Source organism: Pteronotus mesoamericanus, unplaced genomic scaffold, assembly GCF_021234165.1.
Source record: "Pteronotus mesoamericanus isolate MK-2021 breed Mesoamerican mustached bat unplaced genomic scaffold, CSHL_Meso_final contig_94, whole genome shotgun sequence".
In the NCBI taxonomy this organism is placed as follows: domain Eukaryota; kingdom Metazoa; phylum Chordata; class Mammalia; order Chiroptera; family Mormoopidae; genus Pteronotus; species Pteronotus mesoamericanus.
The window spans coordinates 46,258,215-46,286,026 of NW_026555285.1; the positions used below are offsets into that span (position 1 = coordinate 46,258,215).

General features: G+C 46.0%; 1 protein-coding gene across 1 annotated transcript in view; it reads left to right on the forward strand.

Moving 5' to 3' along the window:
* The window catches only part of FAM124A (family with sequence similarity 124 member A), a 51,225-nt gene that overhangs the window by 17,978 nt on the left and 5,435 nt on the right, over positions 1-27,812 (forward strand). Inside the window, exon 3 of the mRNA XM_054586644.1 lies at positions 10,999-11,732. Coding sequence (XP_054442619.1) covers positions 10,999-11,732 — 734 coding nt within the window. The remainder of the gene's footprint in view (positions 1-10,998; positions 11,733-27,812) is intronic.

Here is a 27,812-nt window from a genome sequence, read left to right on the forward strand (position 1 = left end):
ATATAACCTCATTCCGAGGACGGTGTATGGAGACAGCTAATAGGGTTAGTGTCCACCTTGAAGGATGCAGGGCCAGGGCCGGTCTCCCCTCACAGCCTGCTTGGTGCCTGCGCCCTCCGTGTGGCCGGCAGGGCCCGGAGGGCGACCGTCCCAGCCCCACGTGTCCGTCCGGGAGCCGCTCCTGCATCTCGTTGTCCTTCCGCGGCCCCCCAGGCGCCCCTCTCCCCTCGGCGGCGTGTTTCTGAACGAGTCCCGATTCCCGACGGGGGTGCGAGCATTGGCTGTCGCCATTCTCTGTTAAGAAATGGATTTTCCCCTGTTTGCCAGTGGTTCTTTCCCATTCAGGCGATGCCCTTTCACCCATTCGTTCCTGGGTTCAGAGGGACAGAAAAGCCTCCTCCGTGGGGGAGCGAGGTTGGAAGGCATCGTGTCCGCAGTTGGTTCGCGTCCTTACCAAGACTGTCAGGAAAGCCTCGCCCGAGACCACCAGTCCCTCTGTGTCATCGTCTCTTCCCTCAGAATGCGGTGGCTGCTTCCTGGTGCCACCTGCCCCTGATGAGAAGAAAAGAGAGGTCATCCCGAGACAAAGTACAGGGGCAGCGGTGTGGGGCTTAGTGTCCTCGGTCTCGGTCCCAGCTCTGCCCGGAAGGAGCACGAGCTCTCAGACGCTCTCTGGGCATCTTTTTTCTCTCTAGAATCAGCCTGAGTGGTCTCCACGGACTTTTTCAGAAGCTCGGGGACGCTAAGCTGTGCATGTCTTAGAAAATCCTCTGAACAGAGAGGAGGGGAGGGAAGACAAAGGAGAGGAAGGAAGGAGGCAAGAATTGAGGCGCCCGTACTTATTTTTGGTCCCTGAATAGAGTCTGGAGGATGCGCGTCCTGTCTGCTGGCCCGTAGGATCGATCCCCGAGCAAAGGCTGTTCACACTCACCCTGAGCTTCTGCTCTGTGAGCTGCCTGTATAAGCCAGTGGCAGAAGAGACCTTGTGGGGAGGGGCAGTGGCTGCTTTTTAACCCCCGTCCCCTAAGAAAAAATGGACAAGGTACGGGGCTGGGGAGGCCCATGCGTAGCTGGGCATCCTGTTTTTCTTCCACACGTGCATCACGTATGATTGACTATTTGCTTTCAAATAAAGATGATAATCATACTTGAAGAACTGCTCTTAGAAAATGTTGGGAGCTTTCCAATGGTACTTTGAGGATAGTATAACATTTCTGGAGGGTCTGTATCCTCAGAACAATGCCAGGAGGAAGTGGCCACAGAACAGACTGGTTCTCCCTACCTGAGGCTACTCTCTATTTGCCCTCCTCATCTGGGCCCTAAAACTCTCCCTTCTCAAAACCCAGTCTTAAGCAGCCACCCTTGCCCGCTGCGGCTCTGAACGGCACTGACTGCGCCTTGGGAACTTATTCAGCTGACGGTAAATGATTACGGCCGCGGCCTCGGAAACCTCTTACCACGCCCGCTGAACACGGGTTTGTTCGGTGCAGTGTCTCTTGCACTTAGCTGCCTGACTTCAGTTTACGTGTGTGTGTGTGTGTTTATTGTCTCCCTCCCCCATTCGATTATAACTTTTAGGAAGACAGAGGTTCTGTCACTCATCACGGTATCCTCCAGTGCCCAGCACATAATAGGTTCATGATAAACATCCTTTGATTAAATAAACGATTGCAACTGAATGAATTCTAGAAAGAGGTGTCTAAGCTTGTTATATCCTGAGACTTGGCAAGGCCTTCCCATTGGAATGAGAGATTGGGACCCTCAATTAGATACACCGGCCGCTGGGAAGGAGGTGCTTTTGGGGACACACCCGCCTGCCAGTCCTTGGAGGAGGGCCAGTCTGGCAGGCACCGGGCCGTTGAAGGTAGTGTTGTAGGCAAGGCTGGCATGAAGCCCGGGCACAGAGAATGGCAGCAGGGGGTCCCAGTGCAGGCCACATCGGGATGGGCCAGCATCAGGGCGGCAGCTGGCAGAAGGACCTTCGTCCCCGCCACCGGCCTCGAACGTAGGATGTCCGTGCGGGGCGGGGATTACCGGGTACTGCCCAGGCGTGCCGGTGGCTCCATTCCCAGCAGGAGCTCCCACCCACGTGGCCTGAAGAAGCGATGTCACAGCATGAGAGCCCACCCGAGCAGCCTGAGGTTCGGGTCAGGAAACCAACAGGACAAGTACAGGGAGGGCAGACTTGCGGGGCGAGAAAGTTCGCTCGTGAGAAGGGAGACCCTCAACGGCCTCCGACCAGCCGGTTAACGTTCACTTGCAAAATGGGAGAACACCTTTATCATGGTGTTGGCGTAAAGATGAAATGAGATACTATATGTAAAGCTTTTAGGACAATGTCTTGCAGATAGTAAGAGCTCAATACATCGTTGTCATTGTCTAAATTATGTTCTGTTACACTTGAAACAAAAAGGCATGTATAGGAGAGATGAAATATTAGGAAAAAAATACAACAAATACTCAGGTTGATAGTACACTTTCTCCCTCAGAGAAGGCCTGAACTTGTGCAGGCCTTAAAGTTGTCTTTGTTTTGCATGATGAAAGGAAAAGTCTAGTTGTCTATAACCACACAAGAAAGACTCTTCCTTGTCTTCTGGGACAAACTAATTTGAGCGCTTTTTCAATACTGTGGGGACAGCTCCCACCCTCCCACCGGCTCCGAGGAGGTCCGTCCGTGGCCCGGTTCGGTTCTGGTCTGGGGCTCGTCCTCCCTGAACAGGTGCTGCGCGGGGGCCTTGGGGAAGACGTGTAACAGATACGATAAAGGCAGAGCCTGTCCCCACTGCCGCAGCGCCTCGGCTTCTCCAGGGAGGCAGAGAGGCTTTTCCTGACAATTAATTATTCACATTTTCTCTCCTCCTCAAATACTTGGTTTTCTGCCTAGCTCCATGGAGGCAGACTTTTCTCTCTGGGGTGTGTGTAACCCTAGCAGCCGATGACGGCGTGGCTCTGCCTTCTGCGGCTCTTTGGGCCCGTTTTTTTCAGGCTCACGGGCAGTGGGCACACGCTGGCCGTGACGAGGGCGACTAACGCCACCACTCGTCCTCCCTCCAGAGTCCGGGGTAGGAGTTGGGCCATCACCCTCTCCCTGGTTCTTGTAGCACCGAGGGAGCGAGCTCTGGAGCCAGGCCAGTGGGCCGCACCCAGAGCTGCCCAGGCGCGTGGGTGCTGAGCGGGCGCTTGGGCCCCTCAGCCCCACCCCCTGCTCTGAGCCTGGGCATCTTGCCCTCTAGCAAAGCTGTGAACGTTCACTCAGCCGTGCAGGCTCAGCGTGGCCTTTGTGGCTGCTCTCTGGGAAACCTTTGTGCAGCTGGTAGAGGCAGTCTGGTGCTGAGCACCCTGGCCGCGCTGTCTCGGAGACTGAGAGGGTCCTCACGCCCAGGTGGCTCGCAGGCTCCCTCTGCGGCACGCTTCTACCTTCCTAGCACTGCTAACCCCACCTGCCGCACTGGCCTGTTTCAGGGTCCCTGCAGGCAGTGCTCAGGTGTAGAGACCTGGGCATGCGCCATCGGGGACGTGGTTTCTGGGTCACTCTTCCTCAGACACCCAGGGCCAGGAGAAGGAGATGTAAATGGGCATCCAGGACATGAAGCTGTTGGCTGGCAGCCGAGAAGCTGGCCAGTTAGAAGGAGGCAGGAGAGCCGCAGACGGGTGAAGTGGTAGCAGCGCGGTCAGAGATGGCTGGAGAGGGACAGCTGCTCCTTCTGCCACGACACCGATAGAGCTGAGAGCGTGGGCGCACCGCGGTGCGGAGCGGTGGGTGGCTGTGCACACAAAGTTGGATGCTGGGTGACCGGGGCAGGTGGCTTCGCCTCTTCGTGCCTCAATTTCCTGCTCTCTAAAATGGAGACAATAATAGCACCCGCCCCTTCTAGGCTTGCTGTGAGGATCACATGAGCTCATACACATAGAACACCAAGAAAGTGCCACCCCCCCCCCGCCACAGCGAGGGTCATACAAGTGTTAGCTGACGGTGTCCCTGCAGGTGCGTGGCCACACGCACACGCCGAGTGTGAGGCAGGACCTTAACAGGACAGCCTGCCAGTCTGACAGTTGCCTTCCCCGAAGACTCTTTCCGCAACGTGTGTTCTTTTCCCCCGTCACAGAAATCACCTGTAATTTCCCCAAGTAAATTTCATCCTCAGATTTTCAAGGCCTTTCTGCCCCTTCTCATCTCTCATGAGCATCCATTAATGGTCAGCAAAGTCACACGTCTCCGCTGTCGGGAGACCAAGGCACCATGGAAGAGCCAAATATGCATTTTAGGCGATTATGATATCTTCTCCTATCTTTACTGGAGTTCTGTCCGACGGGAAATTTCAGTGGTTGGCATTTCGCTACTTCTGTTTCTCCTGCACTTTTGCAGCTAGTGATGCTACTGACACTCAACAAAATAGAACGTGGCCAGGTGAGCAGGGAGAGCAAGCAAAGAAAAGGACAGAATAATCCATGAATTTGGATTGTTTCTTAAGCCATCCGGATGAATTTTCCCTGATTCAAGTGAACATGGGAGCCTACGTTTATAAGACAGCTGCATAGAGGCAGGAGCATGGTCCAAAGGTCACTGGCCCATCTTTGAGTTCAGCCCATCACCTAAGCAACACGCAGGTCCCGTGGCCAACGGGACTTTTCTCCTGGAAGTTATTCGGACACCTCAGGCCAGCGTGGCCAGAATGGAACTTCTTATCTTTCCCCCACGAATTTGCCCTTCTTCCAGTATTTCTCAGCTCCGTTAAGCATCAACATCAGACCAGTTGCTCGGGCTGGAACTCTCTCCCCCACTTTTTCTGCTCCCCACCCCCAGGCCACGTGGCTGTCAGGGGTGCCTCCTACATAGCTCCTGAATCCATGCCTCTTCCGTACATCCAGTGACGCTGCCTGCATCTATGCTGCTGCACTGTCACAACCCCCCGCAAATGGTGGCTGAAAACAGCAGTCAGTCATTAGTTGCCACGTGTTTTGGGGCAGCTGATGTAGACCAAGCTTAGCTGGGGGGTTCATCCCATGTATCTTTGGGTGTCAGGGGCTGGCTGATGCAGGTGTGCTCAGCTGGCATGCCTCTGCTCCTCGTATCTCTCACCCTCCTTCCTGGCGCCAGTGGGCTGCCTCAAGCATGTTTTTCTCATGGAAATGTCGGAAACACAAGAAGGCAAGCCGAAACACACGTCACTCTTGTCTCTTTCTGTTGGCCAAGCTAGGTGTCTGGTCTAGTCCCAAGTCAGAGTGGAGAATCACACTTCATCTGCTTAGTGGGAGGGGCAACAAAGTCACAGGGCAGAGAGCAAGGAGACAGGGCAGGATAAAGGACTAGGGCCAGCGATGCAACCGCCCGCACTGCCAAGTCCTCGTTATCTCTTGTCTAGGCTCTTCACTTGCCTTCTGTTTTCTTACTTTGCCCGTGGTTACTCTCCCCCAACTCGATCCTGACATCCCTCTATTAAAACTCTCCATTGCCACTTACGCTACCAAACTGAGCAGAAGCCCTGTACAAGTTGGCTCCGATCCCTGTATTCCTGCTGCACCTACCGCTGTGTTTCAGAATTACTCACCACACCCCGCTAAATATGCTTGTGTTTTTGCACATTTCGGTGCCTTCATAAACAGTCTTTCCCCGTCCCACAGCGTGCTCTCCCACACTGCAGGCAATTATAAGTGAGATGTTTACCTTTCAAGGTCCAGTCACGTGCTGGCTCCTCCAGAGAGCTTCTCCCAAGCCCCCTGGAGAAAAAGTTTCTCCTTCCTTCGTCATGTGATAGTAAATCGGAATTGCATAGTTCTCATACTCAACTCGTGCAAATTTGGGGACATGTGCTCAGCCAGAGGGGGTGGGGGGAGGTTAAGTAACGCCACCCACCATTCTGTTCTGCTCTGTGATCATGGGAGCACCAAGACTTGGTTCCAAAAGCTGCTTGAGTTCTCAGAATCTACTTGTGGAGTGAAAGGAAGGGTCTGGGCAGTGGGAGGAGGGTGTCTAGTGTTTAATTCTACAAGACTATTCTTTTATAACACAGCCATGAAGCAAGCCTGTTTTTTCACCAAGTGTTCAATCAAAGGAACATCTATCTGGCTGTGGTGCTGCAAGTCAGTGCCTTCAGTACTATATGGGAAATTCAAGGAATTTTCCATGGTAATATTGTCTGCACATAATTTTTATTTCATGATGACTTTAGAATACAGCTCCTGCCTAAGCTACTGCTATTACATTTCCTATCGGTACATATCAGATTGAATTTTCTTTTTTACCTCTGTGTTTCCCAACTAAATCCTAAAGTTCTCATTTGTGGCTTATGGTCCTTGAGAGGACCACTGCCTGTGCTTGTGCAGGTCACGCACGCACAACTACAAGAGTGCACTCTGCACACCAGAGCCTACGTAAGTGAACTTCCACAGTCCTTGGTGGTACCAGCTTCCTCGTCTCCCCAGTGCCTGGTACCTATTAATTGCTTGAGAAATGTGTGAGTGAATGACTAAATGAGAAAGAAGGCAAGAACAAATTGATCTAACTATTCCTAAGCGAGATATCTAACAGTCCAAGTTGGGGTTAAAATTCACACAGGTTTTGATCCAACAAACTTTAAACCACGTTATTATAGGTTGATAGAATGTATATGATAGAATGCACCTGCATATGATAGAATATACCTGTCAGCTAACTTGGGGTGTCACGTTTACCTACAATAACAACAAAATTACCTTTCCTCTTGTGAACTGATCAAGATTATGTTTCCTGAAAGTACATCACACTTTGCAGACGTTACTGACTGCATGATCACCCTGTGCCTAACTCCCTAGTGGACATTGTGAGGCATGTGTGTGAAGACAGGTCTAGATTCAAGATGACTCTAGCACCCCCACCCCAGTCAAAACAACTTAAAGATTTCTTTAAAGGAAAAAAAAAGCCTCTTTGCATGCACCCTGGCCCAGCAAGTGGAGCTGCAACCTGTGGATCACTGATAATTCCAAACAGGTTGTCCAGGGCCAGTCACAGTCACATAGGTCTGCACCAGAGTCTTTGCAGATTTACCCAATACAAGGGGAGGGAAGATTCCCAAGCTCAGTACACAAGGCCAGCATTATCCTCATTCCAAACCAAATAAAGGCACCTCAAAGAAAGATTATTATAGGCCAATATCCCAGATGAACATGGATGCTAAATTCCTCAATAAATATTAGCAAACTGAACACAACAGTATGTTAAAAAAATCATGCACCATGCCCAAATGGGATTTAGTCTGGGGGTGTAGGGTTGGTACAATATCTGCATATCAGTAAACATGACGTACTACATAAACAAAATGAAGGATAAAAACCAAATGACCCTATCAATAGAAGCAAAAAAAGCATTTAATAAAAATTCAGCATGCATTAATGATAAAAACTCTGAGAAAAGTAGGAATAGAGGGTACATACCTCAACATAATAAAGGACATATATGGCAAACCCACAGGCAACATCATACTTAATGGGCAAAAACTATGTGTTCTTCTTAAGATCAGGAACAAGGCAGGGATGTTCACTTTTGCCATTATTATTCAACATAGTACTAGAAGTCCTAGCCACAGCAATAGGACAAGAATAAAAAAGCATCTAAATTGGAAAGGAAGAAGTAAAACTGTCATTATTTGCAGATGGCATGATACTATAGAGAGAGAACCCTAAATATTAAAAAAAAAAAAAACCCTGCTAGAACTGATAAATGAATTTAGTAAAGAAGCAGGATACAAAATTAATATCCAATAATGAACTATCAGAAGGGGAAATTAAGAAAACAATTCCCATTCAAAATTGCATCAAAAAGGATAAAATACCTAGGAATAAATTTAACCAAGAATGTAAAAGACCGTACTTGGAAAAGTATAACACACTGAAGAAAGAAGTTAAAGAAGATACAAACAAGTGGAAGCATATACCACGTTCATGGATAGGAAGAATTAACATCCATATTACCCAAAGCAATCTACAGATTCAGTGCAAATCTTGAGATACCAATGGCATATTTCAAAGAACTAGAACACATATTCCAAAAATATATATGGAACCACAAGAGACCCCAAATAGCAATGGCAGTCTTGAGAAAGAAGAACAAAGTTAGAGGAATCATGCTACCTAATATCAAACTATACTACAAGGCCATAGTAATCAAAACAGCATGGTACTGGCATAAAAACAGACACATAGATCAGTGGAACTGAATAGACAGCCCAGAAATAAACCCACAGCTTTATAGTCAATTAATATTTGACAAAGTAGGCAAAAACATATAATGGGTTAAAGACAGTCTATTCAATAAATGGTATTGGGAAAATTGGACAGATATGTACAAAAAAATGAAACTAGACCACCTTCGTATGCCACACACAAGAATAAACTCCAAATGGATTAAATACTTAAGTGTTAAACTCAATACCATAAAAATCCTAGAAGTAATATAGGCAGTAAAATCTTGGACCTTTCTCATAGCAACATATTTTCTGATATATCTCCTTGGGCAAAGGAAACAAAAGAAAAAAACAAACAAATGGGACTATGTCAAAAAGTTTTTGCACAGCAAAGGAAACCATCAACAAAACGATAAGACAACCCATTGAATGGGAGAACATATTTGCTGTTATATCTTATCAGAGTTAATATCTAAAATTTAAAAGAAATTTTAAAACTCAACACCATAATAAGCAAACAACCCAATTAAGAAATGGGCAAAGGACCTAAAGAGACACTTCTCCAAAGAGGACATACACATGGCCAACAGACATATGAAAAGATGTTTAACATCACTAATCATCAGAGAAATGCGTATCATAACCACAGTAAGATATCACCTCATACCTGTCAGAATGGCTGTCATTAATAAATCAACAAATAGGAAGAGATGGCAAAGATGTGGAGAAAGGAAAACCCTCGTGCACTGTTGGTGGGAATGCAGACTCATGCAGCCACTGTAGAAAGCAGTATGGAGTTACCTCAAAAAATTAAAAATGGAACTGCCAGTGATTCCACTTCTGGGAATTTATCAGAAGAAACCCAGAACACTAATTCAAAAGAATACTTGCACCCCTGTGTTCATTGCGACACTGTTTATAACAGCCAAGATTAGGAAGCAGCCCAAGTGCCCATCAATAGATGAGTGAATAAAACAGCTATGGTACATTTATGCAATGGAATATTATTCCGCCATTAAAAAGAAAATTTTACCCTTGGAGCAGCATGGATGGACCTGGAGAACATTATGCTAAATGAAATAAGCCATTGAGAAAGACAAGTACCATATCATTTCACTCGTATGTGGACTCTAATGACCAAACTGAACTAACAAGCGAAATAGAGACAGACTCGTAGATGGAGAGCAGGCTGACAGCTCTGCAGGGGATGGGGAGGTGGGGGAGTGCCTTGTAGGGGCTGGAGGGGTTGACCAAAATAGAAAAAAATGAGAGTTAAAGAACATATGGACACAGACAGCAGTGTGGTGCTTTTTGGTGGCGGGGGGTTGGTAGAGGTGACCGAGGGTATAGGGGAGATACATGGCAATGGAAAAAATACAATACGTGAAATATTATTTTAAGCAAAAAAAGAAAAATATGCCAATGCCATGCAAGTTCTTTCAATAGAACAGCTGATTTGTAAAGTGCCTTATGTTATTAAAGGAGGATGTTGAAATATAAAAATCTTACAAATGATTTTTATACTATTATACCATGAAATATTGGCCTTTAGCATGGTTCAATAAGAGTATGACTGTGCATAGCCCTAGCAGGGGGACAGTGTTTTTTTGCTGCCTACTACATGCTCAATAAATGTGCATTATTCATTATACTTACATAATTTTTGTGGCGTTTAGCAGACCACCCCAAAACTCCATCACACTTCTCACTCATCCATGAGAAGAAAATTAAATAAATAAAATCAAGATTTCTTGATTGCCCTTGGATGAGTCATAAAGCTTATATAAATGCAAACAGAACGCATTTTTCAAAAGCAAGGCTTTTATTGGGTTATTTGATAAAATACACCGAATATTCGTGGCCAGCAAACTGGACGCCCCCCCGCCCCCCGCGCCCCGCCCCATTGAAAAGTGTTGCCACTTTAAACAGTGAACTTCTCACTTGGAATTCGAAGCTTCCGAACGTTCTGCCAGGAGGACTTAGGGAGCGGGACTGACCCATCAAGGGCGCGCGGGCTTCTGCCTAGACCTGGCGGGAGGAGAGGCCCAGAGGCCGCCTTGCACAGGCAGTGGTGGCCGCACCGCGAGTGCCGCACCGCGAGTCCCGCACCCCGGACCGTAGCCCCAATAAGCGCCAGCAACAACTCTGCGCTTGTCCCTGGGCTGTTCTTCCCTGTGCTTCCAGCAACGAGGCCACCAGGAGCAGGCCACCCACCACCAGGACACTTTTGGCAGGAGGCCTCAAGGGCGGCGGCTTGGTCCGTCAATCAGAGTGCGCGCCTGGCACAGCAGCGAGCACGGGGCAGGCACGCAGGAGTCCAAAATATGTGTCACATGAATGGAAAAATAAGCCGATGAAATAAGCAAACCAAAGGAGCGCAGTTATACAGGGAACGTTTGTGGGGGGAGGCACTGCCATTACTCCAGGAAATGCTAAGAGGCGTACACTTAATGCTGCAGCTCCTTCTCGGCGGGGCCCGTTGTCCCTTCCAGATCAATGGAGACTTGGCTTTCTGCTGCCTAATAAAAGTACACTCAGCCTGCTGAAGTTCGGCTGCCCAGCTTTCCTGTCGCGGCCCCGCTTGGGAACCATCCGTGGCGATGGTTCTTCAGCTCCTGGCTTCTAGGGTGTCGCAACAGTGGTTTTTGCCCCTGAGTTGGGATCGGAAAGTCATACTGATCATGCAGTCAGTTCACTTAGAATTTAGCGTCTCTTCCTGCCCAGGCGTTGCCCGTCATCGCGGGACACCCGAAGGACACAGTCACCATTTGGGGTTGGGGTTTTTTTGTTTTTGTTTTTGTTTTTTTTTTTTTGTTCGTTTTTCTTCGTGTGCCCCCAGGTGAGCTCTCCGTGGAGGAGGCGCAGGACCCCTTCCTGGTGAGCATCCACGTGATCGCAGACCCCGGGGAATCGCGGCCCCTGCAGGAGGCCATCGACAAGGTCCTGGCTTGGATCCACCCCGACCTGCAGCTGTTCCGGGTCTCCGAGCGCCGGGCGGCGCGGCGCCGGCGGAGGGCGCCGCGGGGGACGCAGCCGGCGCTGGCCGTGCTGCTGTTCCTGCAGGAGGACCTCGGCGACGAGCGCATCCTGCGGCTGCACCGCGCGCTGCGGCGGCCGCCCTGGCGCCACCACCACACGGAGCGCGTGCCTGGCAGGCTCCTGCCCTACCTGCCCGGCAGCCAGGACTTCTTCTCGCTGGCTCCCGGGACGCCGCTCTGGGCCGTGCGGCCCGTGCACTACGGCCGCGAGATCGTGCGCTTCACCGTCTACTGCCGCCACGACCGCTACGCCGACAGCCTCCAGTTCTACGAGCTGATCCTCCGGCGCAGCCCCAGCCAGAGGAAGAAGGACTTCTGCATCTTCCCCGTCTTCTCCAACCTGGAGGTGGACATCCAGTTCTCCCTCAAGAGACTGCCCTGCGACCAGAGCCCCGCGCCCACCGACTCCGCCGTGCTCGAGTTCCGCGTCCGCGACCTGGGCGAGCTCGTGCCGCTGCTGCCCAACCCCTGCAGCCCCATCAGCGAGGGGCGCTGGCAGACGGAGGACCACGACGGGAACAGGATCCTGCTGCAGGTACCCTGGCGGGGCGCGCGCGGGGGCAGGGGGTCCGGCCGTGTCTGTCTCCACGTCTGTGTGGGGGGAACAGAGAAAAAGCGGGTTGGCTCTGCCGGAACCCCTGGTGGACTACCTGTTACCCAGCCACGAGGTCAGAAGGAGGAGGGATCGGTGGCCTCAGGCTGGGTCAAGGTGTCCCTAGGGTCCCCGAACAGCAGAGGAGGGCGCTTTCCATTGGTCCTTTTCACTTCACTGTCGTGGCCACGAGCCGCAGGCAAGCGGCTGCCTACCCCGGCCCTGCCTCTTCGGCCTCCCATGCTGGCGCACCCCGAAATGCTCATGGCTCCTGGAGGTTACGGAGGAGTTTATATCCCAGGGAACTTGCTGTGAAAGATTCCTGACTCTCCTTCCCCACGCTCAGGGAGTTTTACCAATATTTTCCCGCCCCCCGCCCCGACAAAGGAACTTCAGGAAAGCCCACCTATGAAAATTGCGAAAAATATTCCATTCAGTGGAGAAGATGCCTGCTTTCTCCCTCGCTCTTGGGCCACCCCACCTTCTACCCTTCCAATGCCCAGCAGTAGGTTCTTAAAATTCAGTGATCACTTGAAAAACGGCTTTCTCATAAAGGTTTTCAGGAGTAGGTGATGGCTGTGGGCCTTCTGGTTTCATTAAGCTTGGGAAAGGGCAAGTGGGCGCGTTTTAAGGAGACGGTGCAGTGGAACCCTCTTCTTCCTCGGTGTATGCCTTTGCTCAGATACTGGACCCCTTCTCCTCCCGTCCTTCCCAAGGCTGCCTGACACTCTTTCAAGATCGCTCATCGTACCCCAGAATTCCCAGTTCAGCCGATTGATTTAATAATGTCCTACACCTGTGTCTCCCCACCCCCCCGCCACCCCGCCCCCATAAATGCTTTCCAAACCCAGGCTTTCTTGAATAGCATGTAAATCAGAATAGGGGACTTCGTTTTTCCCAACAGCCTCAGTTTTCACTTGTGGCTACCTGAAAGGAGAAAGTTAACAGTGACTTAGGGGCGGTTGTCTTGGAAGGTGCGGATCATGGTTACTTGAATCACAGGGGAAGGTTCCGTTTTTGTCGGTTTGGGCATTAAACATCAGAACTGTAATCCACATATCACAAAATACAGTGAGAACTTGGCACAGGTCAGATATCTGGTTATAACTGCAGCCAGGACACATCGCTCAAGTCAGAAGGCCACCTAGAGATATTTACTATTTATAGGAATGAGCTAATTTCCAGATTTCCCTTTGAACTGTACAGATAAGTAAATCATATCGCTTTATTATTCAGTGACCTGGATAACAAAAGCCAGCATTTGCTCTGGAACCCCTTTTGAAGTGGGAGAAAACACTTTCCTTTTTGTATGAAGACTGCCAGCTCTTTATGCAAAATATAATGCTGTCAAAGAAGTAAAAGTCAATGGAAGGTTTTGTTTATACTGAAAAACCAAAATGCATGTGATTGTTACTGAAGGGACTTCCTCCTTTTGGTAGTAATTAGAATGCTTTTTTCTCTTGATCCCGGGCATAGCGTAAGCGAAGGAGCAGAGGGTGAAAGGATGGCCTGGCCTCTGCTCAAAGGAACCACTGAGAGAATATTTCAAAGAGGATCCACATGTTTAAACGGTTATAAAATCTGTTCACGTGCAGGCTTTTGAAGTCACAGCATCAAAGTGTGAAAATAAAGGCCTCCGGAATGCAGGCCTTTATTCAGAATAGTGGCATGTTTGAAACGGGCAGAAATGACTAAAAGCCCCTCCTACTGCTGCCGATGGCCACGTGACCAGCTCACTGTTACTCTTCCCTGCAGAGTCGACCTTCTGCTCTGGCATACACATCTGCCCATCTCTTTCAGTTACTTTTTGTTTCTTTTTTATATATTTATTGATTTTTTTTAGAAAGAGACAGAAACATCGATTGGTTTTTCCACTTATTTATGCATTCATCGATTGACTCCTGCACGGTGCCCTGACTGGGGATCCAACCTGCAACCTTGGCGTATCGGGATGGCGCTCCAGCCAACTGAGCTCCCTGGCCAGGGCTTTAAGTTACTTTCAAAAGTAAAAATTTATGCTTCAGTCTTTAGCAAAATTAAGATATTTAGGTCATGGAGACAGGTACCGTTGAGAAAGTTCATTTTTATCCGTATTTTCCTTAGTAGCATGTATTTCTCAAGTTCCATTTTCAACTGTAATTTTTAATATATGCTTTGGTTCAATTGGGTGGAATTATACACTAAAGAAAAATTTTTCATGGGTAGTTTTTAATTAACCCTTGAAATATGAATTGTATTGTATTTTCCCCTCCTGCCTCATCGACTTAACAGTCCATATTTCAGAGGGCATCTGCTCCTATTTAATTCCTCTGGAGGAGAAAAGCTAAGAGGGTTTTTTTCTGGGAGGTACTCACCCTCTTCCAAGAACTCAGAAATGTTTTTTACCAAGATCTGATAAGACAGAAGGAAAGCCTTCCTCCCCCTGAAACTCCCCTCTCCTTCCTTCTTGGCGCTGCTGGGTCGGGGGGAACAGGCAGGAGGCGGGGGTGGGGGTGGGGGCGGGGGGTCAGGAACAGGAGTCATCTGAGACCCTCTGAAGAAGGCGTCTTAGGAATTTGCGTTAACACCTGGCAACACTGAACTACCGTTTTCTGGAATTGAGGTGGTGAATCCACATCTCCCAGAACTAAACTAACATTGTACTTTGAACGTAAGAGATCCTCTTTATATGTTCTTCTTTACTTTTTATTGATATAAACGATATCCTACAAAAAGTGCACACATCATAAATATACAGCTCAGTGAATGTGCACCAATTGAACTTTTATTTGTGTAAGCAGAACCCAGATGAACAGAACAGAAACAGAAACAGAGAGGAGGCCTCCCCCTTCCCACTCCTGGGACTCACTTCCCCTCAATGAACATATTAATTACTCTATATTGCCCTGACTGATGTGGCTCAGTGGGTTGAGTGCCAACCTGCAAACCAAAGGGTCACCGGTTCGATTCCCAGTCAGGGCACATGCCTGGGTTGCAGGCCAGGTCCCCAGGAGGGGGTGTACGAGAGGTGACCACACACTGATGTTTCTCTCCCTCCCTTCCCTTCTCTAAAAATAAATAAATCTAATTACATTGCATTAGTGGGGGAGGACGTTCCTAGTCAAAAACTTGGGAATAGGAATATGGTATATTTTTATCTTTTGTGTTTTCAGTAGATTTCACATTTTTAAAACAAGATTCAAGATGCCTGACAAAGATATAAACCACACAAAAAGTTTAATAAAAATCATTAGATTCCTAAGGGATTTGAAATGGAGGAAAAATAGTGATAGGAAAGTAAGATAAGCCAAGTGTGACATGCAAAATGCATGTCATTTTCCCTATGCCCGCTAAGGCTGTGCTGCAACTTGGTAGTCACTAGCCACATGTGGCCATTTAAATTTAAAAGTTAAATAAAATTAAATAAAATGTAGAAAAAATACAACAAAGATTAAATTTAAACCATTTTTAGATCCCCCGGACACATTTCAAGTGCTCAGTAGCTGCATGCGGTTAGTGGCCACCCCACTGGACAGCACAAACACAGAAAATTTCCATCATCCCAGAAAGTTCTCTTGGACAATGCAGTTCCAGAAACAGGCCTCAAATTGGACTTTGAGTTTTATAGCAGCAAATGCAAAATGGAAAATCCTCAGGGACAGGATTTCGAGTCCGTGAGGGAAAAATGAGCCATGCCTGAGACGTGCCAGTGTCCCCGGCTCAGAGTGCGGGAGCAGCGGTCACGCTTTTTCTACCCTCACCGCAGTGTCAGCAGCCAGCCGTCCACTGCAGCAGCTATGACGGGACCCCCTGGGCTTCTTCCTGTGCGGGGCCTGCCATGCGGGCCAGGTGCCAGCCCAGTGTCAATGCAGAAAAGCCACTGTCCTGAGGGAGGCTGCGCAAAACAAGGCGGTCCTGCCTGCAGCTCCGGGGCTTGGCCCGTCCAAGAGGGAGGATAACCTCCCCCCGTGGTCTCTCTCAGCCCAGCTTTCGGTAGCTAGTAAATGGCAGGGAGCCTGGCTTTTTCATCCCCAGCCAAGGGCTGGGAGTAGTAGACCTGTTCCTTGGAGCTGCTAAAGAATGGAGACATACTTCCTGCGACTCGGCCACATTGGGTTCTGTGTTGACATCTCCTTAGTTCCGAGGAGCCTGACAAGGATACCTGCCATTAGAGGGTCACAAGGCAGGTATCTTTCATCTTTCGAGGTGGCTCCATGCTGCTTCCCACAGTGGCTGCACCAGTCTGCATTCCCACCAGCACTGCATGAGGGTTCCCCGTTCTCCACATCCTCACCAGCGCTTGCTGCTTCTTGATTGGTCTATGACGGCCATTCTGATCGGTGTGAGGCAATATCTCATTGTGGTTTTAATTTGCATCTCTCTGATGATTAGTGACATTGAGCATGTTTTCGTATGTCTACTACCCATCTGTATGTCCTCTTTGGAGAAGTGTTTGTTTGAGTCCTTTGCCCATTTTTCCATTGGATCGTTTGGATTTTTTGCATGCCCTCGGATTTAGGTCATATTACCATATTGCCACATTACCAACAGCAGATGATCCATGCATTTGACTCACGAACGCACACCGGTTGTACTGTCCTCCTCTGTCCTTTTCCAAGGAGCCCAGGAGTGACAGGGGCATCCCTCGGCCGACGCTTCTCAAACTTCAGCGGGCCTAAAGGCCGATTCCCGGGGTCTGTCTCAGAGACCGGCCCGGGAAGCCCAGGCTGGGCCTGAGACCCTGCATGCGAAACAGGCTGCCCCGCAGCACCCTCCCTGCACGTTCACCAGGCACGGGCTGTGCGAAGGCAGCCCTGCCCGGTCGTTGTGAAACCAGAGACGTCCGCGTTCATGCCGCCCGTCGCCGCCAGGCCCGATAAGCAGAGACAGGCATTGAATCTCTGTGGGCGCTTTATTCAGGGGCTCGCGACCTGAGAACACAGCGGGTTTGTACCCTAACAGACCGTCTTCCATTTCCTTTCAAGCCTTTGTGTGAGGAGGAAAAAGTGTAGTAAGTAAGGGGTTTGGAATTCGGGGGGGGGAAGTGAGGTGGGGGAGTCGGGAATCCAGGAGAGGGGTTAATCAGGCAAGAGCTGCAGTCTGGCAAGTTCCCTAGCATCCTTTCACCCTCTGACCAGTGTTTCTTCATCTGTGTCCTGGGTGATTCTTTATCTGTGTCCTGTGCCCTGGGTGGTGGGACATCTCTTCCTGGAACCAATGGCTCGGATGCCACCTTGATTGCTTGCAGCCCTCCCAGGGCACAAAGGTCGCAAGAATTCCTTACCATCTCCTGGAGTCAGGGTGGGCCGTACCTTCAGTTCCAGAAACGATCGCGTGTCACCTGCATTAACTGCAAAGCTGCTTATTCCCTAAAACTAAATTTTCCAACTCTTGAGTTTCCCCATCAGTCGCTTCATGTTTTGTTACCAACATCTGGGGAAGTTCACTTTAAAGGATATTATAGTTGTGCTTGGTAGGAGGCTCAGGACAGAACATCAAGAGTACAAGTCACAATGTTGTGGTGATCATTTTTATATAAATATGGGGAAACCAGGAGACTAAAGCAGAAACTTTCTGGAGGCCAGCAGGTGGGGTCTGACCCCGGGTCCCACAGACCTAGACCAAATCCTATTTGCGTGGTGACCTAAGAGCTCCATCAGTTTGGCCTAACCTTAAAACACCAGGCAGAAAACAAAAACAAAAACAAAAACAAAAAAACCTTTAATGTCCAGTGAATTTTCTTCCCATGTTAATATTTTTATTATAAAGAAATGAAACCAAACTACCCCAGAATTTTTGGAAATTAGAAATTTTTTAAAAATATCGCTGTACTATTCCCTGCATCACAGAGCACATTGGTGTATTTTCTTGCAGTGTTTTTGTCAGATGAGATGTATATGTCAGTTTTCTTTAAAATTTTTTTCACTAATTTCATCCTCATTTATCTCCAAAAATGTACAAAAGGAAACCTACTGAATGGGCTTCAGACCTTTTGATTAGTTTTCTCTTTCCCACCCAAATGAAGGGTCAAACTTTACTTTGACTTGAAGGACCCTTTGACCTGGTTTTTGGCCTCGTGCCGAGAGTGAGGCCCAGGACCCTCTGGGACATTATGTAGAGGACCTCTGTCTCCCTCTTCACACTCAGGTATAGCCTTGCCACCAGAAGGTCTAGGTTCCACTGGTTTGGACTTCTGTCACCTCAAAGAAATCGCGTCCTTTCCAGGGAGGTCTGCAAAGGCGCACGTGTGACAATCCAGTTACTGTGGCTCGTTGCACCTGTCACCGTGCCTGCTCACAGCAGGCTCTCAGGAAACACCTGCTCTTAAACAACATAGCCCCCTGTTGCAGACACCAGCCCCCGGGCGTGGGGGAGGGGAGAGGGCTCCCGCCTCCTCTGTAGCCCTGCTGCAGTCCGTGGCCCCCAGCAAGCCTTCGGGCCCTGGGCCGGAGCCCTCACCTCGCCCATTGGGTGACCCCTGGCTGCGATCCCTCTGTCCTGTGCAGACCAAGGGTGTGGAGGGGGCAACAGTAGACCCGGAAGGGACATGGAAGGCATGACGGGCCTCGGCCAAGGAGAGGGGCAGGCCACTGTGGCAGGCGGAGCCTGGACCAACCCCAGGCCTGTCGCACAGGGTGCCCATTTGCCGCTGAAAGCTGTTGGCTCTGGTGCCGCCATGGCACCCCGGCCCCCAGGAGACCCAGCGTGACTGCGCCTGCTGGCAGATGCTTTCTCTGCGTGCAGTCTGCAGCCGAGGACGGAAGTGGCTGGACTTGCCAGTCCTGCTCCGAGCAGAAGGCCCGAATGTCCCTGGGCTCTTTGCCCACCGCCCTGCCCCCTGGACCTCCCCGCAGCCCTGAAGAAGGGGGCTTAGCCTGTGAAATACCAGAGCATTGTGTAGCCCCTGGCTGAAGTGACTGTGACAAACAACATCTCCACGGTGTCTCACAGTGGGGCTCTCCTGTGGCCAAGGAAACTTTTCTAAATCGGCTTCAAACTCAATGACTTGTAAGTCGGGGGGACCCTGGTTAAAATAGACGTTCTGCCTGAGCGTGCAAGTATCTCTGATCTGCTTAGGGAAGGAAGCTAGTCAACAGCCTCTCTCACATTGATGTACTGAAAATGTTATATAATGCTATTTAGTTTTATTTTTATGTCTTCAATACTTTCTGTTTTGGCATATTAAAATTATATACTGCCTTCTTAAAATATTTTAAGTAAATATAGATTTCGGGATAATTGTCCCGATGAAGAGATCAGGAAGCATATAGAGAAGGATAGAGAGAGAAAGGAATTGGACATGAAGTGTTGAGCTTTCTAGAAGACAAAGCAGAAAGAGAAACCCAGTGTTCATTGTTTGATTGGAAGAAGAAAAAAAAAATCCAGGTCTGACAGCACAAGCATCTCTGCAGGTATAAAGGATAATGGAAAAATACAATAAAAATAAAGTAAAATAAAATGAAATAAAATTTGTTTTGTTTTAGAGAGCTTGGTCTATTAAAACGAGATCAACCTGTGCTTCCAATTTAATATGTGGTTTAGAATTCATTGATAATCACAGTTTTAAGTTGAGAAATATAAGGATAAGCTTTAGTAAATTTTTAACATTGAAACATTTAAGAGGATTCAGTATTTCCCATGTTTAATTGATTAGATTTACAAAAGTTATTTAAGTAATTAAAAGGTTTTGTTTATCAGACCGCTGAATGAACTTAAAAAGAAAATACCTTAAGTATATAAATGCAGTTTAAGATGTTAAAAGGAAATTAGTTAATTAAGCTGAAAGAGCCCTTTTAAAAAATGTGTTACCTGCTAACATTCTGCTAGATTAGTTAGTAATGAGATTTGAGAGTTGAACTTAGTGAGTTTAAGAAAAAATAGGCTTGACATTGGTAACTTTAATTAATTGGGTATTAATTTTTCAGAAGTAGCTTTTGGCTATTTTTCTGTGCCCAAAAGCAGGTCAGGAGCTGCCTCCATCAGCACTCCAGGATTTGAACTGAGTGACTTATAGAAGGTTCATTTACTCCCACCCAGAACTAGTCCAAGGGCGACTCAGACCTGGTCCTCCAGACAGTGGCAACCCAAGGACCCCGCCACAGAACCGGGGAGCCCAGAACCAGGGAGGCAGTTCGAGGGGCCCCCTCTCGCTGACGGCATTCCGAGAGGGGGCCCCTTTCCTCAGGGCTCCCCCAGGTCCCACAAAAGGGGGGCCTGGTCCACCGCCTCTGTGGTCTCCATCCAGGGCGAACCCGACCTGAGGCCGCAGCCCCGTGCCCATCTTGGTCCTTCGGCCCTGACACTGCAGCAGTTTAGAGGGGTTGGCAGTTCTCCGGGCAAATGGCCCTCTGACTACACGTCAGGTTGTTGCCACCTCTGAAAACGCGAGCCTGAAACGGCTCATCTTTATAACGTATACATTGCCTCCAATCTTACCTTCAGTGAAAATGCTTATTTAATTGACGTATCCATTGCACATCGATCAAGTTGTCCCATCTTTGGGTCCTTTGTTTCTGCATCTGTGTCGTAAACAGTAAGCACTTCAAAGTCCAGATTTTATTTTTAATTTCGTATGTTTACTTTCTTTTCAACCGCCCAAGAAAGCCCACACACAGTTCTGACCCAAGAACACCTAAGGACGTTAAGGAGTAGCGACAGTAAGTGCTTGACATATTCCTGGCATGCCTCTTATTAACCCACAAAACTTTGAGGTGCTGTCCTAAATTCTCTGCTAAGTAGAGGCATTGTTATGACAAGAATAATCTCCACAGCTAGCATTTTTCCCCAGCGAGGCAGATTTATGGAGGAGATTAGATCCATCTTTGGTCTTTAGAGTCTACAATGACAATGACGTCCATGCGTTCTAAGGAGGGCTGGAGGGAGATGTTGTTCAGCCTGGGCCTTTGTTCTGCGGGGCAGCTAGCTGATCTCTTCTGAGGCAGGCAGCCTTGTTGCTGGCACAGACATTACAAATATACTCAATAGTTCTCTGTTTTAAACGAGCTAGCAGACAATGCTGTAAGAAGAAACTTATGTAGGCCATAGCAGTGGTTAAAGCTGATGAGAATTCAAGGCTAAAAGGCAAGTTTTATTATTAAAACAGATTTGCAGATAAGAAAAAAAAGTGAGATTGTTGAGAGGGGAACGTGGCAGTGAAACTCATTCTTCAGAATTTCCATTATCCGTATCATTTTCCAGACAAAGGTTAATTGAGAGCACAACTTCAGTGTACTTTGGCCAAATAATTGTACCAGAAAGGGAGGAAAAGTGAATGCTAACCTAATTAACATGGTGGGGGGTCCGAGTCAGACAAAGAGGAAGTCCTACGTTTCGGCTCGGCCTCCCCCACTCGTTTGCTCAGAGCAGATTATACCAGGCACAGTTTTCTGGTTTTCGTACTTTTTTTCAGAATCACAGATACTTGGATCTAAACTGCTGCGAGTTTACATCACAGAGAGTAAGAAGGTTTTTTACCACATTTTTTTTCTCTTGGCCAAAATTTTATTTTTATTGTATTTTTTCCCCACTGCCATTCAGCCCCCTTTTACCCCCTCCCCCGCCCCACAGTCACCACACTGTTGTCCGTGTCCATGAGTTCTTTCTGTTTTTCCTTTTTTGCTCCATCCGTCAACTCCCCCAGCCCCGCCCCCACCCTGGAGCTGGCAGCCTGCTCTCTATCTGTGAGTCTGTCGCTGTTTTGCTTGTTAATTCAGTTTGTTCATTAGATTCCACATATGAGGGAAGTCATATGGTATTCGTCTGTCTCTGACTGGCTTATTTCACGTAGCATAATGTTCTCCAGGTCTATCCATGCTGTCGCAAAGGGTAAAAATGTTTTTTACGGCCAAGTAGTATTCCACTGTGTAAACGTACTATAGCTGTTTTAGCTATTCATCTACTGGTGGACACTTAGGAGATGTGATTACTTAATCTCTTTACTCATTATAGATTTTTTATTTCTTCATGATTTGGTCTTGGTAGGATATGGTTCTAAAAATGTATCCATTTTTCTATGTTATCCAGTTTGTTGGCATATAATAATAAATAGTTCATAATAGTATCCTGTTTCTTTGTATCTCTGTGCTATCCGTTGTAATCTTTCATTTCTGATTTTATTTGAGACCTTGCTCAGGGAATCTGGCTAAAGGTTTGTCAATTTTGTTTCTTTTCAAAAACCAGCTCTTAGTTTTATTGAGCTTTTCTCTTGTTTTTTCTGGTCTTTGTTTCATTTATTTCTGCTCTGATCTTTGTTGTTTTCTTCCTTCTGCTAAATTTGGGCTTAGTTTTTTTCTTTTTCTAATGCATTGAGGTATAAATTGAGGTTGTTTATTTGAGGTGTTTATTGCTATAAACTTTTCTCTTAGAACTCTCTATCCCATAGATTTTTATATGTTGTGCTTTTATTTTCATTTCTTTCAAGATATTTTCAATATCCCTGTTGACTTCTACTTTTACCTGTTGGTTTTTCATGAGTATATTATTTAATCTTCACATATTTGTGAATTTTCTTACTTGTGATTTTCATATTTCAAATACGAATTTTCACATTTGAGCTTTCCTCCTGTTACTAATTTCAACTTATATACTATTGTGGTTGGAAAAGATACTTTGTATAATTTCAGTCTTCTTAAGTTTGCTAAGACATGTTTATGACCTATCATGTGATTTGTCCTGGAGAATGTTTTGTGTGCTTTTAAGAATGATGTGTGTTCTGCTGCTATTGGATGAAATATTCAGCATATGTCTGTTTATTTGGTCTGAAGAGTCATTGAAATCTATTTCCTTATTGATTTTATTTCTGGATGATCTATACATTGTTGAAAATAGCATATTTGAGTCCCCTACTATTACTGCATTGCTGCCTATTTCCTTCAGATCTGTTAATAATGATGTAATATTTTAGGTGCTCTAGTGTTACATGTATATAATATAGTTTGCAATTATAGTCTACTGATGAATCGACCTCTTTATTATTATACAGTGATCCTCTTTGTCTCTTGTTACAGTTTGACTTAACATCTATTCTTGTCTAATATAACTACCCTTGCTCTATTTACTTTCTACCTGCTGTAAATATCTTTCACCATCCATTCACATTCAGCCTGTGAGTGTTCCTAATGATTAAGTTAGTCTCTTGTAGGTAACATGTTTTATCCAGTCAGCCAGTCTGTGTCTTTTAATTGGAGAATTTAGCCCATTTACATTTAACACAATTATTAATAGCGGAAGACTTACTATCACCATTTTGTTAATTGCTTTCTGATTGTTTCTTCTTTAGTTTCTTCTTTTTTGCTACTTTTTTCTGTAGTTGATTTTTTTTTTTTGGGTAGTGGTTTGCTTTTTCCTGTTTATCATTTGTGACTCTATTATAGGTTTTTGTTCTGTGCTTACCAACAGGCTCTTGTAACTTATAACTAAATGCATAAGAATATTCTACACATTTACTTGCCTCTCCCCACAATTTATGTTATCCCAAATTATATCTTTTTATATTATGTTCATTAACATATTATTATAGCTATTATTTCCCACATTCTTGTTTCTTGACCTATGTGCTAGATTTTAAAGTGACTTACATACCACCACTGCAGTATTGGAGTATTTTGAATTGGACTATATATTCACCTTTACCCATGTATTTTATATTTTAATAGATTTTTGTGCTGCTAGTAAACGTCTTTTTGTTTCAGTTGAAAGAACTCCCTTTAGCATTTCTTGTGGGGCAGGTCTAATGGTGATCAGTTCCCTCGGCTTTTGTTTGTCTGGCTAAACATGTCCCCTTCATTTCTGAAGGACAGCTTTGCTGGGCGGCGTATTTTCGGATGAGGTTTTCCCCTCTGAGCACGTAGAGCATACCCCCCACTCTGCTGGCCTGCGAGGTTGCTGCCGGGCAGTCTGCTGGCAGCCTTATCAGGGTTCTTTTGTATGGGATGACTCTTCTCCCTCGCTGCTCTCAAGATTCTCTTTGTGTTTTTGATTTTTGAGAGATTGATTAGGATGTACGTCAGCGAAGATCTCTGTGGGTTGAAGCTGTTGGGGGGTTTTTGAGCTTCTTATACTTGGCTGGCCATGTCTTTCCCCAGATTTGGGAAGTTTTCGGCCATTTTTTTCTTGAAATTATGTTTCTGCCCCTTTCTCTCTTTTCTTTACTTCTTCTGAGACTCCCTATATGAGGATTTCTTATTAAACCTGTTCCACTGTTCAGATAGGCTTTCCTCATTCTTTTTCATTCGAATTTCAAAAATGGCATTCTTGTTTAACTTGTTGCTAATTACTTGTCAGCTACATCTAAAATATGTTCTTTGAATGATTTCGCTTTTGCCCTTTTGGAAATCCTTAAATAAGTGATCCTTAATCAACTTTTGACGATCCTTTGTTAATATAAACAAGAATTCAGCCTACGCCAGTGTTTCACAGTCAATGGCAGGGTGTTTCATAAATCATACCGAAAATAAACATTCAGGGAAAATACAGAACTTATACATGAGAGGAAAGTCTCACTGGTAACGGTAAGCACATAGTAAAATTCAGAACAACCTAGTGTTGTAAAGGGGATGGGTCAATCACTTATAATGTTAGTATGGAAGTTAACATAGTAAAAATAAGTACAGCTATAATAGTTGTTAATAGATACACAAGGGGAAAAGATGTAAATTGTGACATCAAAACCAACAAACATGGGGGAGCGTAAAAATGTAGAGCTTTATAATGTGTTCAAACTTGTTAACAACTTAAAATAGACTGTTAAAAATAGAAGTTGTTTTTGTAAGCCACATGGTCCCCCAAAGCAAAAACCTACATAAACCAAGAGAAATTGAAAGGAATCTAAGCATTCCGCCATCAGCCAAAGGTCACCTTCATCTGTTCACCACCACCGGGAGTCCCCAGTTTGGGGTGTTTGAAGCGGGAGACAGACTTCATTCAGTGCAACAGCTCAGCTGTGGGACAGCTCAGTAGTGACACAGGCCAGTTATGACATAGCACAGCCACGGGACAACACAGCTGTGAGGCGGCTCAGGTAAGACTGCCGGACAGGGTGGCCCTCGTGTTCCAGCTCTGGTCCGGTCCAGAGAGGCAGTTCCAGCTGCAGGGAGCGTTCCAGCTCAGACGATGTTGCCGCTCCAGCCAGTACGGCCGCTCCAACCAATGCGGCCGCTGCAGCCCGGGACATGCAGCCTCAGTGAAAACTGAAAGTGGGCCCACGAGACGTCAGGCAGCTGGCTGATGTGGAGAAGAGTGCCTGCCCCCAGTCCCCAGTTGGTCTCCTCTCATACAGATGAGGGCTCCAAGTCTTCACAAAAGCACAGTCCAAGAGCCAGTGTCCTAGTTGGTCAGTGAAGATTCAAATGGCTGCACAGTCCCAAGTGGAACTTCAGCCCACTGGTTGGTTTGTGAGCCTAGGAGCTCCTGTACAGGGGTCGGCTCCAACGTCAGGAACACAGCGCAGGAAGGCAGGCAGCGCAGTGCCGCCTTACCCCTGAAGTGCACAGAACACAAAGTCCCCTGTGGAGCAATGACGACCAGACTCTGCTTATAAATTTGAGCCAAATAAGCCACCAGGAACCCTTCTTAACAGGCACGTGCATTCTCAGGGCCGATGCCGTGTTAGCATATCATCAAGTCATGAAGCAAGAAAGCAAAAGAAGAAGGGCAAAGGGATTACAAAAGAGCCAGAAAACGGCGAACACAATGGCAGTAAGTACACACCTGTCGATAATCACCGGAAATGTAAATGGGATAAAACTTCCATCCAAAGATTGAGTGGTGGAATGGAAAATAAAAAAAAGAAAAGATGCCCTTATATGCTGCCTACAGGATACTTCAGATGTGAGGATGCACAGAGACTGAGAGGCAAGGGATTGAAAAAGTGACTTCCAGCAAAAGCAAACCAAAAGGAAAAGGGGGAAGCTATACTTACAGCAGACAAACTGACTAAGAAAAAGACTGTAATAACAGACAAAGGAGGCCATTTTATCACAATGAAGGGACCAATCCAACAAAACACAGAATATCAGAAAGTAGTTTTGCACCCAACATAGGAGCACCTAAATAAAGCAAATATTAACAGACCTAAAGATAGAATATTAGGAGAAGATTTTAATACCTACTTTCACCAAACAAAATATCAATAAGGAAACATTGGTCCTAAAAGACATGTTAGACCTGAGGACTTAACAGCTACATACAAAACATTCCATCCAGGAGCAACCGAAGACACGTCTGAAGTGCGCGTGGAATATTCTCCAGGATTGATCCTATGTTAGGCCACAAAACAGGTCTTAATAAACTTAAGGAGACTGAAGTCAGATCAAACATCCTATCCAACCACAATAGTATGAAATCAGAAACCAGTTACAAGAAGAAAACTGAAAACTTCACAAGTATATGGAGATTAAACAACATGCTATTAAACAATCCATCAGTGGGTCAAAGAAGCAATCAAAAGAGAAACTTTAAAAAATACTTTGAGACTAATGAAAATAGGAATATGACCTAACAGGATTTATGGGATACAGCAAAACCATTTCTAACAAGGAACTTCATGGCAATAAATGCCTACCTCACGAAACAAGAAAGATCTCAGTTAAACAGCCTAACCCTAACTTTACACCTCAAGAAACTAGAGAAAGAAGAACAAATGAATCAAAATTTAGTAGAAAGAAAGATTAGAGAAGAAATAAGTGTAATGGGGACCCCAAAAAGACAATAAGATCAATGAAACTATGAGCAGATTCTTTGAAATACAAACTTGACAAAGCTTTAGGTAGCATTACCAAGGAAAAGAGGGGGCTCAAATAAATAAAACCAGAAAGAGAAGATGTTAAAATGGTTATCACAAAAATACAATGGATCATAAGAGACTACGCCAACGAACTGTAAAACCTAGAAGAAATGGATAAATTCCTAGAAATATACAACATGCCAAGACTGAATCATGAAGACATAGAAAATCTGAACAGACCATTTACTGGTAAAGTGATTGTATCAGTAATCAAAAACCTCCCAACAAACAAAAGCCCAGCACCAGATGACCTTACTGGTGAATTCTACCAAACATTTAAGGAAGAACTGATGCTAATCTTTCTCAAACTCTACCAAAAATTAGAAGAAGTGGGAGCACTTCCATACTCATTCTACCAGCCAACATTGCCCTGTTGCCAAAACCAGATGTGGACACCACAAGATAAGAAAATTGCAAGTCAAGATTCCAGATTAACACAGATGTAAAAATCTTCAACAAAACAATAGCAATAAGAATTCAGTAATACATGAAAAGGGCTATACACCATGATCAAGTGGGCTTTATTCCTGAGATATGTGGATGGTTCAACATTCACAAGTCAATCAGTGCTATACACCACATTATCAAAACAGAGGATAAAAACTATACAGTCATCTCAACTGATGCAAAAAAAAAAAAAGCACCTGAAGGATTCAACATTCATTTATGATAAAAAGAAAAGCCCTCTCAGATCCTGGATGTAGAGGGAATGCATGTTAACATCATAAAGCTCACATATGACAAGCCTACAGCTAACTCCTACTCAGTGGTAAAAAACTGAAAGCTCTTCATCTAAAATGAGAAAAGAAGACAAGGATTTCAATGCTCACCACTTTTTGCTTAACATAGTATTACAAGCTCCAGCCAGAGCCATTAGGCAAGAAAAAGTAAGAAAAGGCATCCAGTTTAAAAGAAGTATAGTGTCACTATTTGCAAGTACCATGATATATAATGGAAATTCTACTCCACATTTAAAAACTGTTACAATGAACAAATTCAGTGAAGTTACAGATTACAAAATCAGTGTATAAATATCTGTTGCAGCTCTTATACTCTAAACAAACTATCAGAAAGAGAATTAAGAAAGACACCCATTTATAATTGGATCAAAAAGAATTTTAAAAACCTAAAAATAAATTTAACCAAGTTGAAATGCCTGTATGTACACTGAAAAATACAAGGCATTGATCAAAAAAATTGAAGAAGACACAAATGAATGGAAAGGTATTCCATTTTCATGGATTGAAAGAATCAGCATTGTA